At 38.8% G+C, this 18,067-nt stretch overlaps 1 protein-coding gene across 1 annotated transcript; it reads left to right on the top strand.

Annotated features, from left to right (window-relative positions):
• Positions 1-11,719, top strand: LOC149288483 (protein shisa-like-2A). The gene is made up of 3 exons (XM_089491657.1): positions 1-182; positions 7,836-7,975; positions 11,637-11,719. Exons 1-3 carry the CDS (start codon positions 1-3, stop codon positions 11,717-11,719), a joined length of 405 nt encoding a protein of 134 aa, XP_089347783.1.
• The last annotated feature ends 6,348 nt before the right edge of the window (positions 11,720-18,067 follow it).

Below are 18,067 nucleotides of genomic sequence, written 5' to 3'. Positions count from 1 at the left end.
ATGAGCGCAGAGTGCTCCAGTTACACCACTGCAGACAAGGTTTTGATGGGAGCTTTCAGCTGTCCCAGGGCAGACAGTGACCTGGGGGCCATATACTGCTGTGGATTTAAGGATATCAAGTACTGCTGTGATGACCCTAATAGCTTTTTCCCATATGAACACAGCTATATGTGGTGGTTGAGGTAAGACTCCAATGACTATTATTGTATTATGATGTTAGATTGTCAGTTCTTCTGCCACTGTTGGTTGAGTTTTGTTTTTGACACCCTTAACCATTGTGTTTGGTCAATTGGCGATATTTACTATAACAATGATTACACAAATATACACTACACAAAGATACAGGTAGAACACAATGGTTTATGAGAAGAGTATACACATCAACATAGACACATACAGGGCTCTGTGTTTAGCATGTATGTAAACTGCACAGCCCTGAATACAAATGTCCTGTTCTTTATAAAAAATAAAAAATACACTGTTTTATATTAAAAATACACAATTTAATATGTAATATATATATATATATATAATGTTTATAGTGTAGAAATGTACAGCTTTGTACTATATTGGGTCTATAAAAGCTGAGCTACATATTGATCTGATATGAAGAGGTCCTGCTTTGGTGTAACCTCTGTGAATTGACTTTGTGAATTAATACCAAGAACTACAAACTGAATTTTATAACTTGATCCATGAATAACATGAATATATACTGTGAGGTATACCAGCGCTACTGAATCTGCTGGCGCTATATGAATAAATGTAATGTAATAGTACATCGACCCAGAGGGAATGGTTGTACATACTTCTTCAAATGCACATTAGTCTATATACATATAAAATATTACACATTTGAAAAATACCATGTGTTCATTTCTGTATATCAGATGAAATGCCCTACACACATAATATGACCACATTGGGTTTTGTGTATAAAAATGATGCAAAGTGTGAAAAGTGAGTCTAAAATCAAGTTACCAATGTAAGATTTGCATGTCCGATATAACCCTGCATAAGAACCCGAGGTTTAATAATAAGCAATAAGGGGTTCAGCATGTGGGTTGGATGGTGTACGTGGTATACACGTGACACTGATCACATTGCAGAATGGGAACTGACAGGCCACCCCCCCCCCCCATCCAATACCTAAGGAGGGCTGAAAAGAGGACCTTCTGAAGTCTTCAAGGGGGCAAAAGGCACAGCCCCCCAAAAAAAGCTGGCCCAAAAAAAGCTCTAGGATCTGACATTACTGTGGTATAGTCAGTGGAACAAGCCACACATGCTAAAACAACTAAAAAACAGTGCATGTGAACAGTGTGGTTTGGTGCCATTTCTGCCCCCAGACCATGGCTGGTATGTTAAAAAAATTACCCTCCACCACCAGCCATAAGCCAGAGCAACTTAAGTGAGAATTTTGAACTAAAAAGTGCAAAACGGAGGGTCCAGGGTGCTAATGATGTGCTTACAGCCTGCGCATGTCCCTTGTGTTATATATAGAGAGCCTGCTCAACTATAACTGCGGAAATCAGTAATGTGCGATCTCCCATGTTTTATGAAGAAATTTAATTGCCTATTTAAGGAAATTGCAACGGAGTTCTGTGATAAGAGTTTTACATTAGGGGATGTATATGTATATATATATATATATATATATATATATATATATATATATCACACAGTGTGTTTAGTGGGGTTATTGTAGAGTCCCATCAACCAATGGGAAACGAAGCTGAAGTTTCCATAGCAACATCAAACCACAGGTATTCTGACAAACTTCCCCACAAAGGACTATTAGGTATGTATGGAAGGGTGATCTGCAGTGGCGAAAAATGCCTTTCTGAAATTCAATACATGCATTCTAGCAAAATGAAAATAAATAAATACAAATATTCACTGACTGACCTGGCTGCTCGAATCAATAAGCCAGTGGCAGGAGAGAACTCCTATTGAAATCAATCGGAGTCCTTTCCACACAGTCCTTTTCTAAACAGGCCCTTGCAAGAACCCCAATGTCCTTTGCTCGCAGTGAAGTACATGAAAAATGTTGCCCCCTTGGTCAGGTTTCTGAACTTCTGCTCCCAATTGCCTTGAGCTCCATTCTGCTTGTCTGTTGCAGCTCTGCGTGCGTTGCTTTTGGTGAATGGCCAAGATTAACGATTTACAACCCTCACATATAATTACATGGAAATGTGTGACATTTGTTACAACAGATTTCATCAATACCTTCCGGCTACATGTTATAGGCTACAGTTCACTGGGGAAGGACACTTATCCACGATTGCTGAAGGAAGCAAATGCAGAACATAAATCTTCACTGGAACTTGCTATAAGCGGTATATACTGCAGAGAAGGAGAGGACTGTATACTAAATGGAGAAGACCTCCTGAACCCTTGTCCTGAATAAAGTGTTTTTGTTTTTTTAAATACAGTCTTCTGATTAAAAGGGGACATACTATGAAAATGAAAACTTTTGAGTTTCTTTTCTTAAATACATTGTTGCATACAGAAGTGTAGAATTCTGATTTGTTCTCCTGACGTTAAACCTATTTCATCTATTCATTTGGACGTCACAATGTTGGATCAAATTACTGGTCCATCTAAGGATGTGGAGTTAGTTTTAAGCTAGGATTAAAATGTTCCTTTCCTTGTAATGTTCCGTTTTAACTATTTTTTTAATAGTTAATGCCAAACAGCAGTGTATAAAGGGTGCAAATATCGTGGGGCATATAATGCCATGAGTAGGATGCCATTTGATCTAAGTTTGATCTAAGTTTGTCTAGACATTTCTAGCAGCATGTTTTATAAAGATCAGAGATAAGGAATAATGGCAGGTAAAATCATGGAAATGGAGACTAGCTATCTTCTGTATGGACCATGTCCACAAACCCAGGTATAACCCCAGGTATAACAGCACCTGAGCTCAGTTCTCTGAAAGATGTTTCATAACAGTTGGAATTTAAGGTAGAGTCTCCTTTTAGGTTGAGATAGTATGTCATGTAATTCTTTGGGTGTTCTGTATTATCTGATGAAACGTTTTGGATTTTAATTCTAGAAACTCTTCAAAAATTGTTCAATACTTACCAGTGGAATAAAAGCGCCAACATTTGCAATTAAACAATAATGTAGACATCATCTTCAGGAATAACAGACACCATAATCCAAAACTCTCATCCAGCTGGGAACCTAAAATGGGTCCTTTCTCTTAATAATACATCCTCACACAGACACACATTTTGTTCCCCAGCTATATGCTGGAGTATGTAGCTGCGGGTAATTGCTGTAATATAACTTCTCATAGATGCCCCCTCCAGAGTGTTCCCTCTCATGCTCCTAATAGTTGGCATTTGCCCCTAAGAGCCTTGAAAGGGGCAGGGGACTTGCAGGTAGCCTAACTCCCTGTATAGAGATGAAGCACACTGAGTGTGAGGCTCGGTAATTAGCCCTCAGTAGTGTAGATCTGAGGTTTAATATCTTTCACTAACGAATGCAGTCTAGGTATATCCCACCATGCCAAACTCCAACGGAGCCCATATCCCCATTGTCCATTTCCCCATGAAGGGAACCACCAGAGTCTTGAAGGGGAGATTTCACAAGCCAAATCCTTACACATTTCTAGTGCGCTTTTTGTAAACACATCCAAATAAACATTATGCGAAACCCATCATTGGCACACATACAAAAATTTAATATATGAGAGGAAAAAATGAAAAAGTGCTATATTTTGGCCCTAGACATTGTCTAGCAAAAAAGTTGGTGAGGAATAGCGGAGTCCAGTTAAATTCTCTTTAGCACAACAAGTAAGGGTCTGATTTTGCACTTCCTTTTAACAGTGATGTGTATACCTTGGGCGCTGTCCAACACCTAAGCTAAGGCAATGTCTCAGCCACCTCCAGGACTCACCTCCAGCAGCTGTCCTTAGAGCCGGTATGATAGTAAATAATACCATCTCTCCACCTGTTAAGCAGCTTACGGGCTGTCACCTCCTGCACCTGCCACCTGAGGTCTGGTTGGCCTAGGCCATAATGTGTTGCTGCAAACATTTAAAACTGATATTGTTCCTGCTTTAGCTATAAATACCTTCTTCACGCTTCGAAATGCCAAGGACAAAGTACTACTAGGACTCAAAACTAATTCTACAATAGCCACAGGATAACAGTACACGAGAAAACCGCAGCAGCCCATATTATTCTAAACGTCCTTTTGATCAAATTTCCGCAGTTTCTCTCAAAGCAACATTTTATGACCTTTGAAGCCATCATTCTCCGATCACACGTTTTACTGTAAAAGAAAGAGACCCGTACACCACGCAGAATGGTGAGTAGCAATTATTTGCACCTGAGGCCAATTAATCATCTATCTCTTCAACCAACAAAGCAACCTAGTGAATATTAGGATTGCCCAAGTACAGTAGCGGCTAAATGCTGTTAACATAAAGGAATATTATCTGAATTTGAGTTTCTACACCCTAAAAACTCTCATTCTTAAAGATTGCATCAAACTCTATATGTTACTGTGTGATGGAACCCAATATCAGGAGCTGCTAAAACTGTGTAATTTAAATCACAGAACATTCACAATTTGTTTGAATCACTCTCTGCTGTCCCCAATTATGATACCTTTACCTAAGGGCCAATTACCAGGGGTGTGCGTAGAATAGGCAGGTCTATTTCTAGGTACAGTGTGTGTCAAGGTCTTACTACTCATCACTGGTTCCTCTGCCGTGGGGCCGTACTCTCTCATACCTTGTCGGCCTTCTGCACCTTCCGGGTCACTGAATGCGGGCATTCACAAGTACGCGTCTTTTATAAAGCCTCTGTGCAGCTTGGCATTCCGATATTATCATTAGGTACGGAATTGTGTACCTGTTTTCTTACTTAAGCCTGACTATATCCTCCTGTCTTGTTGGTGACCTATTGGGTGACCTTGGATATTGGGGTGCATTCACTAATGGGAGGGTTTTGCGGTAGAGTTTGCTGGAGGTTTGTGGTTTCGAGTTCTTTGCTTTACCATTTATTATGAAGGGCCAACACTAGCAAGTTTCTCTTACAAGAAAGGCTGAGATGGCCTTGCATTATATTTAATTCAATAGCTGAAGAGACCTTTAAGGCATCTCACTGGTTTAACTATATATTATAGATGGTCAGCCAAGCTCTTCCTGCAGCAGATGCTCAACTGGGTTGGGTATTTGAATATTTATCAATGTCAAGAAGGTGAAACCACAACTCTCATTCAAACTCTTCTAACAATTCTCCCTTTGGTATTGCATCTCGGCATGTTCTCTATTGACTCAGCCCTGATCATCCCCTTACCTCTTGACTTGTTCTTTGGTTCTGATTTAGGTTCTGACTGTCATGGTACCTGGAGGCTCAACCTAAATAAGCATAAAACCTTCTTTTAAAGTGTTCCCTAATTCCCTATTGTGTACATCACAGTATTTATGTTGAAGTAACATACTATGTGTATATATATATATATATATATATATATATATATATATATATATATATATATATATATAGTATATACTACCGTTCAAAAGTCACATAGCTGTTTTAGGGAGGACAAGGACATGTCATTTTTGTACCATAATTGCAAAAGGGTTGTAATGATGAATTAGCCTTTTAAACTTAAACCTAGATCAGTGAACACAACGTGCCATTGGAACACAGGAGTGATGGGAGTGATAAAGGGTCTCTGTACGCCTGTGAAGATATTCCATTTAAAATCAGCTGTTTCCAGCTACAATAGTCATATACGCCATTAACAAAGCCTACACTGTATTTTTTCATCCTGATGTTATTTTAATTCTTGATTTTTCAAGGAAATAAAAGTGTCCTCAAACGTTTGAACGGGTACACGCACATCAAATTGCAGCCGTATTTTTCCAAATACAGAATTAGCTAATTACTGATTTTGCATCATTCATCCAGAATTTCTAAACACATTGTTTCCTAATGGATTATAATTGAACAGCTTCCTTCAGCCGCCCCATTAAATGACATGTATTAGTGCCCTTAATCACATGCTATATTCTGAGAGCTAATTTACTGCCATAAAAAGTGTTCACCATTATTATCTTTAGGGGCATTTCCCACAGATGGCTTAATTTTCCATTTTTGTTACACATTTGTTCTTTCATTGTTAAATATACCCTTAAAAATTGTATAGTTTTTTTTTTGCATACTGTACATTTTGTATTACCATACTGAAATCATAAGTGGGTTTTATTTTAATGCCTTAATTGGTTAATGAGGTTTCAAAAGAGTTTGCAACATTTAAGAAGCACCAGTCCCAGTTTCATGGCCAGAATACTTTATACGGTAATAGGAAATAGACTAGAACAGCCTGTACTTTTAGATGTAAGAAAATCGGACTCTTTCTTCAGAAAATATGTTTAATGTCCCAGAGGTGTAAATGCTGGTAGCACCTGAGTGAGTAAATTTACATGAATAGAATAAAATAATTTATATTCACCAAAATATCATTCGGCTTTTTAATAAGAAGTAACTAAATATTATACTGTATATATATATATATATATATACATACATACATAATAAATATATATTCTAAATATCGAAAGCAAGGTACTGCCCTCCTTTAGATTAAAGGTTCTATTGACACACACACATATATATATATATATATATATATATGTATATTGTGACACAATACCCCTTCACTTTGGTACTCTGTCCGGGAATTTTTACTCACACACAGTCTTCCAGGCTGCAGAGACGGCTCAGACACAAGGAGGGTAAAATAAAAGGCTGGGCCTGTTTTATTTCATCACCACAGGCATTACAGAAAATAAATAAACCAAAACAAAAAGCCTCGCTCTTGTGAGCACTAACTAATACAAGGTACTCCAACCTAACTGCAGTTGGGGGGCTTATCCGTTCCAACAAACAAAATAACAAATTATATGCAATAATGGCAGCACTCAGTATTATGGCAGCACTCAGTATTATGGCAGCACTCAGTATTATGGCAGCACTCAGTATTATGGCAGCACTCAGTATTTCCGCAGCACTCAGTATTTCCGCAGCACTCAGTATTTCCGCAGCACTCAGTATTTCCGCAGCACTCTCCCCCTCTCTCTCAGGGAGCCAATTATCAGGAGGCTATTTAACTGCCTCTCCCATTAATTAGTAGAAACAGATGAGTATTAGGAGAGTAACCGTGAATCTCCGGACTGGATTCCCACCTGCTGGTCTTCGGCTGCTCATAAATTGTGAAGTGGAGCACTGGCCCGCCCTACTCTCCAAATGCTCCACCCCAGGGACCCAAAACACACAAATAAGAGACATTCTAACATTGTAATTCCATTATTTAACAAGACATCTCCCTGGGGCTAGTAGAAACTATTGTGGGTAACCACCCTGCAAAATAAAAGGGGATATATATACTCCCTCCATTATCATCCCCTGCTTTCTGTCACAATATATATATATATATATGTATATATATATATATATATATACCATTACATAAGTTATGGTGGGTAAAGGTGATGGAAAAGCCTTCCACTAAAATTAAGGGGGGTAGTAGAAGCATTATTAAACACTCATCTACAGACACCAGACATATATTTTCCAAAACATATTCAATGGATTATGGTTAAAGAACTGTACTAAAAGCATGCATTATTATTATTATGATTATTGTTATTATTATCTATCATCATTTTCCTTTGGAAAGTCTTTTCCTTTGCTTTGTATTAATGATCTTATGTTTTTGCTTACCAAGTTTGTAAACATCATTATAATAAAATGTAAATAGGTATTTTTGTAAGCATTTCTTTTTATGGTTTTTTTTTAATGTTTTTGCAGTGTGGGGGCACTGGTTGGTTTATCCATTGCAGCCGTGGTCCTGCTGGCGTTTATCATCACTGTATGTGTTCTCTGCTACCTGTTCATCAGCAACAAACCACACAATAAACTGGACACCGGGCTGAGCCTACAGACAGCAGGTGAGCTGGAAACTTATAACACAAACACGAAGAGAGACAATACACACATGGAACACTCTTTTAAGATAGGCATACCCGGGAACATCTCAAGGTTGGCTGCCCATTGTAGCCCTTCTCCTGGGGTTGTGATAACAGAGCAGGTCTAACGCTAGTTGGACTTTGAAAGGGCAGAGAGTAGGTGGAAGTGCGCAGGACCTGGACAGGACCAAACGCTACTCAGCTACTCGTAGATTAAAGATGCTAACCTTCGGCCCCTGAGAATCTGTGCTTCACTTGGAGACTCCAAATGAAACCTGGAAAGTTTCCAGGTAGGATGATGAGTAAGGCCATGTGCTGTACGATTGTGTCAGATCGTAACAGAACAGGCACAGAACATGAAAACTAGAATGATGCAGGCTGTAAGACTAATATACTCATTATGAATGAGCAATGTATTCAAATTATGCTATAGGTGACTATAATGGAGGACACTAAAACATTGTATATAGATTATGATGGAGCAAGCACTAAATAAATTATATATTTTATGATGGAGCAGGATGAGAGTAATTCTAAATATTGTGAAACTAGCACCAGGTCATAAGATTATGGTCGTGCAGACAATGAGAAACATATTTGGATTATGATGGAACAGGCAAAAAGACGTATACAGATCATGATGGAGCAGTATGATGATCGAGCAGACAAAGAGATCTGTACACAGATTATGATGAAGCCTGTAAATAGATCTGTATACAGATTGTAATTGGGCATAATCCATTAATAGTAATAAAAATAATAAAAATAATAATTACCAGTAATTATATATGTATATCCATGGAAAAAATTGGAGCACTTGCCGGACTTCATATTAAATATTTATTCGTTTAGGTCATAATTAATATTTTTGCACTTGAAGTCCTACAAGTGCTCCTATTTTTTCCATGGATATCTAATTGTGGTCGAGGATCAGCACCGGGGCAAGTAAGTTTATGGATTAGAGTGTGCCTTCCATTCTTGGGACATTTATATATATCTATATATATATATGTTAATGCTCAGTGACTTTAAATGTGGCACTGTTGGTCAGTCAGTTCATGTAAATTCTGCCCTGATCAGTTGTAAGTGTTATTATTGTGAAGAGGAAGGACTAAAATGGTCAGCCACAAAGCGGTAGCTCACACACACACACTCACACTCACATAGTGGGGCCACCTATTGCTGAAGCGTGTAGCGCATAAAAACTGCTTCTGAATGTTAGGGGAAAGCTCTTTCCTGTTCCAGTAGGACTGTGCCCCACAAAGACATGGTTTGACAAGTTTGGTGTGGAAGAAATCCAGTGGCCGCACAGAGCCCTGACCTCAACCCCATTGAACCCCATTGAGATATCAGTACCTGACCTCACAAATACTCCTTTGGCTGAATGGGCTAAAATTCTCACAGAAACTCTCCAAAATCTTTTGGAAAGCATTTTCAGAAGAGTGGAGGCTATAATAATACGAAAGGGGGCGAGGAAACTCGATATTAATGCGCATGGTTTTGGAATGGGATGTCCAAACAGGTGTGATGGTCACATACTTTTGGTCATATAATGCATGTTATGGTTGTATTTCAGTTCCATTTCAAAACAAGGGAATATGGACACATTTTTTAATTGTTCAATTACTTTCATCTCAGTTGGATGCCTGGGAGTTTTGGTTGAAGATGCTTAGACACGTAGTGACTTTTAATTCAAAATAACATTCACAAGGTACACGGTGAAGCAGCTAGAGCTTGTTACATACTGTGTCCCCAGGGAGTTAAATCTATGGGCACTTTGTAACAATTTAGTCCTTGTTTGTTTTGTTTTTTTCATTAGTAGAAAGTAGACAGGTCATTGAATTTGGCCCAATATCTCCAAAACAATTGACAAACTATATGCACTATATTCAATGGATGAATGTGCTATGTCATGGCAACAGCTCCTCTAAAAATGTCAATTACAGCAGCTCATAACTAATTTAACTTAGCCAGAAATGTCATATTGACTTTTGCAAAGGTTTATATAGTCAATTAAACTGTTTACCTAAAGCTCCTTTCTTTGGTTTGCTCATTGGGACTGTTCACAAGTTAGCTGAGATATGGTTAATGGGAGCAAGTGTCAACGTGACCCTAAAGTCAAGATGGACTGTGACAGATAGCTCCCGGTGTATAATATGAGGAGGTAAAAACGCAAGAACAGACTGTTCAATGTATCGTAAGAGAACACTTCCTGACCTATTTCTACAACTCCCTTTTTTCTAATGTCATTAAAATTAAGTTTAGACGTTGATTAGGGCTCCGTATTTGATATTTTTTGTTACTGTTGCTAGTTTTAGCCCTGGGCTTATAGCTGATAGATATGTTGGTAAGAGCTGGCCAGACAAAATCAGGTAAAATGTTTGTTACAACTCACATAAAACCGGATAGTTTTAAAGGACAGCCAGAACTGTTGATGAATGCAATGCTGTTTTATGGCCTGGATCTACTAGGCCTAGGATGGCAGATCAGTGGAGGGGGAGACAGAAGCCCTTTTTTTTCCACCAAAGCAAGCACATACCCAACCCCCACTCCGGTGTGCCACTGCTCAAGGTTCTGGTTACAAGCTGACCCATTTACACCATGGAGGACTCTACCGAGCCGGCCCAGCCTCCATAGCGTGTTCCCAGGTGCTGCACATATCCCAGCACTCAGCATTATTGATGGTTGCCATGGAGATAAATATGTCACTGACATTGTCATAGGACATATGACATTTTTTGGAAGATACATTTGAAGACACTAAATTGAGGCAACGTTAAACGAGCTTTACAGTATAGGGGCCACAGCAAGCATGCACACGCTCTAACTGCGCATAAAAATGTTTCAAACAAATGTACTGGTAATGTTTCAAATGGATTTAAAACGGTATTATGTAACCCAGATGCAGTCATTTCGGGTGGTTTTGCTGGTTGTACAAATGTTTTAGAGGTTTTTACAGGGCTGTTTGTCTTTTGTAAATGTGTTCTATAGCATTACCTTATTATTTCACCTTTACAAGCTGGTGATGTGCAGTACAAGTAATTGTCTTGATATTAAAGTATAATGCAGGATTGGCAACTTGCACAATCCACTGTTTTCTATGGAGGCTACCTGGGTCAGCCTGGCACACTATTAGTCCGTAACTAAAGAGCACATTGGATTTAATCCATTGGGGTGGAATCTTACATTTCTCAACTTGTTCTCTTTGATCTGTTTGGTAAAATTAACTGATACAGATATGTTTTACAATTTAGGTTAGGTTAGGTAGGATGATGGTTTCCGGAGAGATTTTATCAATCCCCTTGATAAGCCAACTCCATTCCAACCAGATATCTATATTTTCAACATAGAACTAGATGGCAAAACGTAACAGTAAAATACTCTTCATTAAATAAAGAACTGGTTGATGTTTCTGTCACACAGACTAAAATCAAAATAAAATCCCGTAAATCTGTGATTTAATGTACTTCAAATTTCATTAATAAAGACAGAATGGCTGTCTGTTTAGTCCATTATTTATATGAGTTATGCTGGTTATGGAATCAATTTTTTATTTATTATATTTTGGACATTTTATTATAATTATTTGATTTTTTTTTACCCAACATACATTTACTGATTCTGTTTAATCTGTGACATGCAGCTGTCAACAAGTTTAATCATTTACACCAGAGATTTCTTGATTCTACGCAGGGAACATCTGAAAAGCCTAAAGCAAGTTTGTGAAGGACAGATCTGGTTGATATAATTCCACCTTGTATTTAAAGTTTAAAGCGCTGTATAATGTAGCAAGTATATACAACTGCTGGACAGTGGCGTACTCTCATCTAGGCCACTATGTCTCAGCCTAGGGTGGCAGATCTAGTACGGGGGGCCAGGACCCAATAACCAATTGCCAATTGTCAGCAGCCTATTTGTGGAATTCAAGCTGATCAACATCATCTTCGAAACCAGCCCAGTAGTAGTACGGTGATCTGTGCAGAGCTCCATAGCATTGTTTATGTATTAAGTAACGTGGCGAGCTGGGATATGACATCATATCTCCGCATTCTGCAGGAGGTCTGAGAATGGCAGCTGAGGATACAGCCCTGGTTGAGGCCAATGGCAGCGAACCCCATAAATGCAACACTGTGGTGCTGGAAACCTAAAATTTGTAAAATACATGCTTAAATTTTGGATTCAGAAAAGTACTTTGAGACATTTTTGCCATTTATGTATTTTTGGCTTACTGGATGGAGCGGTGCATTTGTTATTTTTTTGTTTTTTGTTTTGTTTTGCTTAGCATTAAAATAATAATGTATGACTAAGGAGTCAGGGTTGGAAGTCAGAAGGTAAATTTAGGTTGAAGTCTTGAGAGAACAGGCTGTCTCTAAAGGTCTTGTATTTTTTTTAATGGCAAAATCTGTTATTAATTGAAAACATTTATAAACTTTCTGTACAGAACAACCAAATCTAAACTGGTAGTTTAATCAAGCAAATCTACTATTACTCAGCCCTTAAAAGGTCAGAACACGTACATGTTCAATTTCCATGTCACACGCACAGCAAGAAAGCAGCAATTTTACGAAATCTGAATAATCTCTCATCTACTATTTGATTTAAAGAAATATAATTTTACTTATACACTATATTATGGTAAAAAAACCAAAACATTGTTTATTGATTACGAAATACTATGGAGTCAGTTCAAAAGGTTTACCTTAATGTATCTCTTTATAATGATTAGTACTCAGAAACACCAATAACACATTTTTAGCAGATGTTGGATGGATAACCCAATGAATGATTGACCTTCTCCTCGACAGAAAAAATGCCAATGCTTGCACTTTCTGTCCGGCGCGTTATACATGATGTAGGTGAATGCGATTTCAGACTTAGGGCTAATGTCTCCCATGCAGAATCTTGGTCATGTATGACTTTTGAATGAATGTGCGCGGTTATGCACCCTGTTCGTAAACCACAATAAACAAAAAGTTGGGGATTGCTCAAAATATATTGATTTACAAAACATTTATTATAACATGATGTCATATGGTAACATAATACCACCATACAGCGTTAGGCACATAGCATGCACTCCTCCAGGTTTCTGAGCTCAGTAGCAAGTTCTCCTGATGCTAGAACTGCTGAATAACACATAGATATATATTTTTTGCTTTTATTACCATAAATGCACATTAAGTACCATAACATAACTCAGGCATAATTTTACTGTGTATGTGCAAAATTGTGTATGCACGGTGTGTATTTGCTATAGTTAAATTCCAATGTTTAAGGATTTTGTGCATTTGTTAGGAAGGGACCATGAATAATACAGGGGGCTCAGGCATTATATATCACGTCCCTTTATTTCATTTAGATTTTTCATGGTAACAGTGGTCAAAAAAAGTTGAAACCGTTCATTATATTGTCCTGGAGTTTCAGGCACGCAACTATAGATTGGAGCAGTAAAAACTGCATATTCGGTCAAAAAAGATAAGGTTATATTTTGTATTTTAAAATTCTAGAATAGGTTTCTAGTTCCCAATTTCAGCAATGTAGCCAAGACACTAGGATATATGATCACTATAATCGCGGAAATGGTTTTTGATCCGAACAAACAGAAGAAGACTAACCCAAGATGCGCTGCCGCCATCGATAAACGGAAAATGAAACGTATGGGAACGGCTGGAACTCGGAAGCAGCAGGGGGATGGTAACGCTCCGAGCTGCTGAGCTACTTTTGACATTAAGTTTCAGGCTTCTCTGAAAGAGATAGAGATGCGGGAGATCCGCTCATATATATTCAGTTCTTCCAAAGCTTTTTGTGCAGTAATTGAAAATACTTAGACCATGAAGAGGAAGAGATCCTTAACCTGACAGTTCTTTATATTGAATCTAAATGGAATCTAAAAATACAGATTTTCTTGCAAATATTGCTAATGGCTTTTCTTTGTTGGTTCACGTTAAGCATATTAAGCTCACAAACAAAGCATATATTTTTTTTTTACGGTTTTACAGTCTCAAGGCGATAAGGTGACATTATCAAGCATTAACAAGACTTCACTCGAGTTCCTAAAACAATATATTTGAGACATTGTAGAACAGTATTTACCCCTTTGTACAGCACTGTGGAATATGACGGTGCTATCTAAATGAATAAATGATAACAATATAGTATATTAGGCAGCTAACAAGGCTAACCTTTTCCTACAAACTGAGACGGAGAAATATGTATTCCCCGTCTTAGTCCCATTAACAATAAATTCCCTAGCATATACTTACATAATAGGAACATTAATTCAGAGCTTCAGCATAAATCAATATATATTCATTATGGGCTCCCTGAGCAACTGAAGTGGGAGGCATGAGAAATTGCGTGCAAATATAAGAGATATGTAATAAAAAGTTCTAAGGGCAAATTGGGGTCTGCCAAGGGTGAAGTTTCTGTATTTTTGCAAATGTAATAAAATATCATGGAATCTCGAAGGAAATTTACGACACTTAATATGACGGACCACAGGCAATAAAGGACTGCGACTCACGGAATAGTAGCTCTTTTGTCAGGCATTACATTGCAATCCGCAATGGTTTTCATTCATTGTTCTTTAGCTGTCATGCATAACAATCCTCTCGCTCCAATATACTATAGAAACGATTAGAGAGAAAAAAATCCAATTTTCAGCAAAATGATCAAAGGCTGGGGTGGTCTGTTTGAGTTGTAGTAATGTGAACATTCCACTTTTGGGGTCTAAAGAGTTTTTTTGTTTCAATTCCTCCCCGGTGAGCTTGGGCTGCAGGAAGAATATGGCTCACGCTGTACAATGTATAGTTAGATCAACCATAACTCTTCAGAGTCTCCTCTTAGACTTTTTGCTGGGGAAACTTGCTCACGTTGGCCCATGATGAGTAGGGACGTTGAGAACCACAAGCCTCTTTCAGACTCTCATTTTAGTGAATACGTTCCTTTGATCTGGTTATCCTGTACAAGTAGACTTAAAGGGGAACTATCTCTGTTACAAGTCTTAATACCACTACATTCAGTTATTAAAAATACACGACATAGCCAATGTTCCATCTAATTTTTCTTAGTAATCCTTTAGTTAAACTCTTATAAGCACATCCACAATCTGGCCCTGAAAGTGAGCTCCATCATTCCACCTGGTTCAGATTTGTTGCACACATTATGGAAATGAACCTTGGGTGCCTGAATTATTAAACATGCATTGTAAAAATGATTTAATAAAATGCAACCATCATCACCCCAACAAGGGAATGACTATCGCTGTAAAAGACCCTCTATTTGCTTTGCTATTGCATTTTAAAGTCATAGGATGTAGGATTAATAGTTTGTATGTGTCCCAGGGCCAAGAAGATACAAAAAAGAGCTCACATCCTGGGACTGGTGCACGGGAACTGGAACATTATTGCAGGGTTATTAATTATTATATATTATTATATATCCAGCTATTCACTAAAAAGTTAATTACAGTGGATGTTTTGGGTAACTATCCGCCCTTGCTGGTTTTCCCATGTTGCAGGCAGGGGTATTTCAATTGACGTCTAAGCCCTGGAGACCTCTCCGTAGACTTCTTATATTTTTTATGCTGTGCTAATGGACAGTCTCTTGACAGTATTGGCGGCTATGCTGACAGTTCAGCACTGAGCTCCCTGGACAGCTCCGCTACGAGCATTCTAAATGTCTCTAATGCTTTGTGGATTACAAATTAATTGTAGGTTTTAGTTGCTGGATTTAAAATGTATTCCAGCTGTGTACATTAATACACTAGTAGTCTAGTATGTCATTGCTCTAATAGCCTAATTGTCAAGGATTAGCAATTTGTGAGATTTTTGAAAATAATAAAAGTAAAATTTGAAAGTTTTTAAACATTTTGATGTACAGTATCATTTTAAACAATATAGGTTTGCTCTTGGTGAAGCACACTGATAATTTCTCATAACGTTTCATGCTGTAATTAATTGCTAGGTTTTTTGTTTTGTTGTCACTCAGCCTCGTTCGCTCTTTCTCACACAGGGGTGTAACAATCATGCTCACAGGGGTCAAAATTGGGACTGCCCCCACCCCACTCTAGGGGGCCAGGGCAGCCCCTGCGACCACTTGTAACAATTTGTCTGCCCCTTTAAAGCTACTAGGTGTGAGTAATGCAGAGAAACTATCAGGACACTCCAGCATGCAGGAAGTGACATCACATCCATTTCCTGCATTCTAGTCTGCACACAGCACAGAGGGAGAGAGACACACCACTCCTGCAGGTAAGGGGGCTGGGGCACAGGCAGGCTGTTTGGGGGGCAAAGATGGCACAGGTAGGCCTTTTGGGGACACAATCAGTTTGTTTTTAAGCACAGATGGCACATGCAGGCTGTTTGGGGGTACTGACAAGCTGTTTGGGGACACAGATGACACAGGCAAGCTGTTTGGAGACACCGGCAAGCTGTTTGGTTACTAGTTATGCCCCTGCTCTCCCACTCTCACTCTCCTGCTGACAAGGCCCATGGAGGCTGAACTGTATGTTCGGGGGTTGGTGTTTCTGTCATGCAGAGGCAGTTTGCCTAGTGCTTTGGTTCTCGGCTGCCCTTGTGGCAGTTTCTTAATATGTCAATGGAGCTTTTTTCCTCTGTAATGGCACAAGCACAGGAGGGCTGGTACCTTCTGGCCCATCACGCACTGGTACACATATTAACCTACGCACTCATGCTAACACACACACTCTCTCTGTCTCTAACACGCACATATATTTTCAATACCTCCCTTACTTGATTAACTCATCCACATGTCCACGAGGAACAAATGATGTTTCAGAGGCACCTACAGTCTTGTCTTGTGCACAGACACATTTATGGTATATGTATTTATTATTAAAGATAGGAATTTGGAGAATGTTTACAATTTTCAAGGCTTTACTACATTCAATTCATGATATGAAACCTTGTATGTTAGCAAACAACTACAAATATTTCTTAGTATTGTACACGACGCTCACATTCTTCAAGTCATGCCGGGAACACAATGTTGTTTTTTTTAACTAACCTTGTGGCTAATGCAGTTGGTTTAGGATGCAGATGGCTTATGCATAGATGCTAATTTAGATTTTTAGAATTATATTCACAAAACAGATCTGCATGGGAGCTGAACAATTCAACTCTTGTCTACAGTATTCATTACAAGAAAGCAGCTTAGTAAACTTCTCCTGTAAACCGGGGTTGATTCACCCTTCATAATGCATAGTTATCATGCAGAGGTTTCCTTAATACCATTTCACTCATTTTACTGTACATTATACACGGTGAGCTCAGCCCTTCTTGCAAGAAAAGATCACAGAGGTTGGCTGTTCATATTGTATATTGAACTCAGTGAATTCAAATGTCTAACTCTGCAGATTCATGGTTTAGTATTTACTAAAACTCCAGCTTACCAGCTTTGCTGTGCAAAGAAGGCACAGCCAAGTTGTTTGGGCGCAATTATTGCACAGAAAAGCCCTTTGGGGGTAATGACAAGCTGGGGAAATATGGCACCCACAAGCTGTTTGGGGCAAAGGTGCCACCGTGTTGCTTGGTGAAGTTGGGGGGCCCCGGGCAATTTTCGTACCAGGGCCCTGTGGTTTCTAGTTTCACCCCTGCCATCTATGGTAAACTCTGCCTCAATAGTGAGAACTATGTAATGGAATATGTTTAGCTTAAAAGTTAAGTATTTCAACCATCCGGCTCTCTGACCCAGTGGGAGGCCACAGAGTTGCTTAACTTGGTCTCCAATGGAATGTACGGCATTGTTTCTGTTGCAAATTTACAACAGTGTCCCAAATCTGCTACTGGCAGATAAATGCAAACGATCAATGGAATGTTAATATTCTTGCTGTTCCTCAAAAGCTCGATTTCTTGTGCACTCTATAGCTCTTGGATGCTCTTCTTCTGCCACCTTATCTGAAGGCATCATGCTGCGTACCACCAGGCTTTTGCTGTCTGACCAGTTGTGACAAGGAGTTGACAGAGATGGATGGGCTAAGCCCTTTACTTCTTTGATAAGAGAACTGTTTCAAACCGCCCTCCCGATTTTAATGTGAGCAGGAAAATTCGACAC

The sequence above is a fragment of the Sceloporus occidentalis genome, unplaced genomic scaffold (assembly GCF_023333645.1).
Source record: "Sceloporus occidentalis isolate IW3139 unplaced genomic scaffold, rSceOcc1.0.p SCAF_51, whole genome shotgun sequence".
NCBI lineage: Eukaryota > Metazoa > Chordata > Lepidosauria > Squamata > Phrynosomatidae > Sceloporus > Sceloporus occidentalis.
This window is presented reverse-complemented; position numbering and strand designations above follow the sequence as displayed.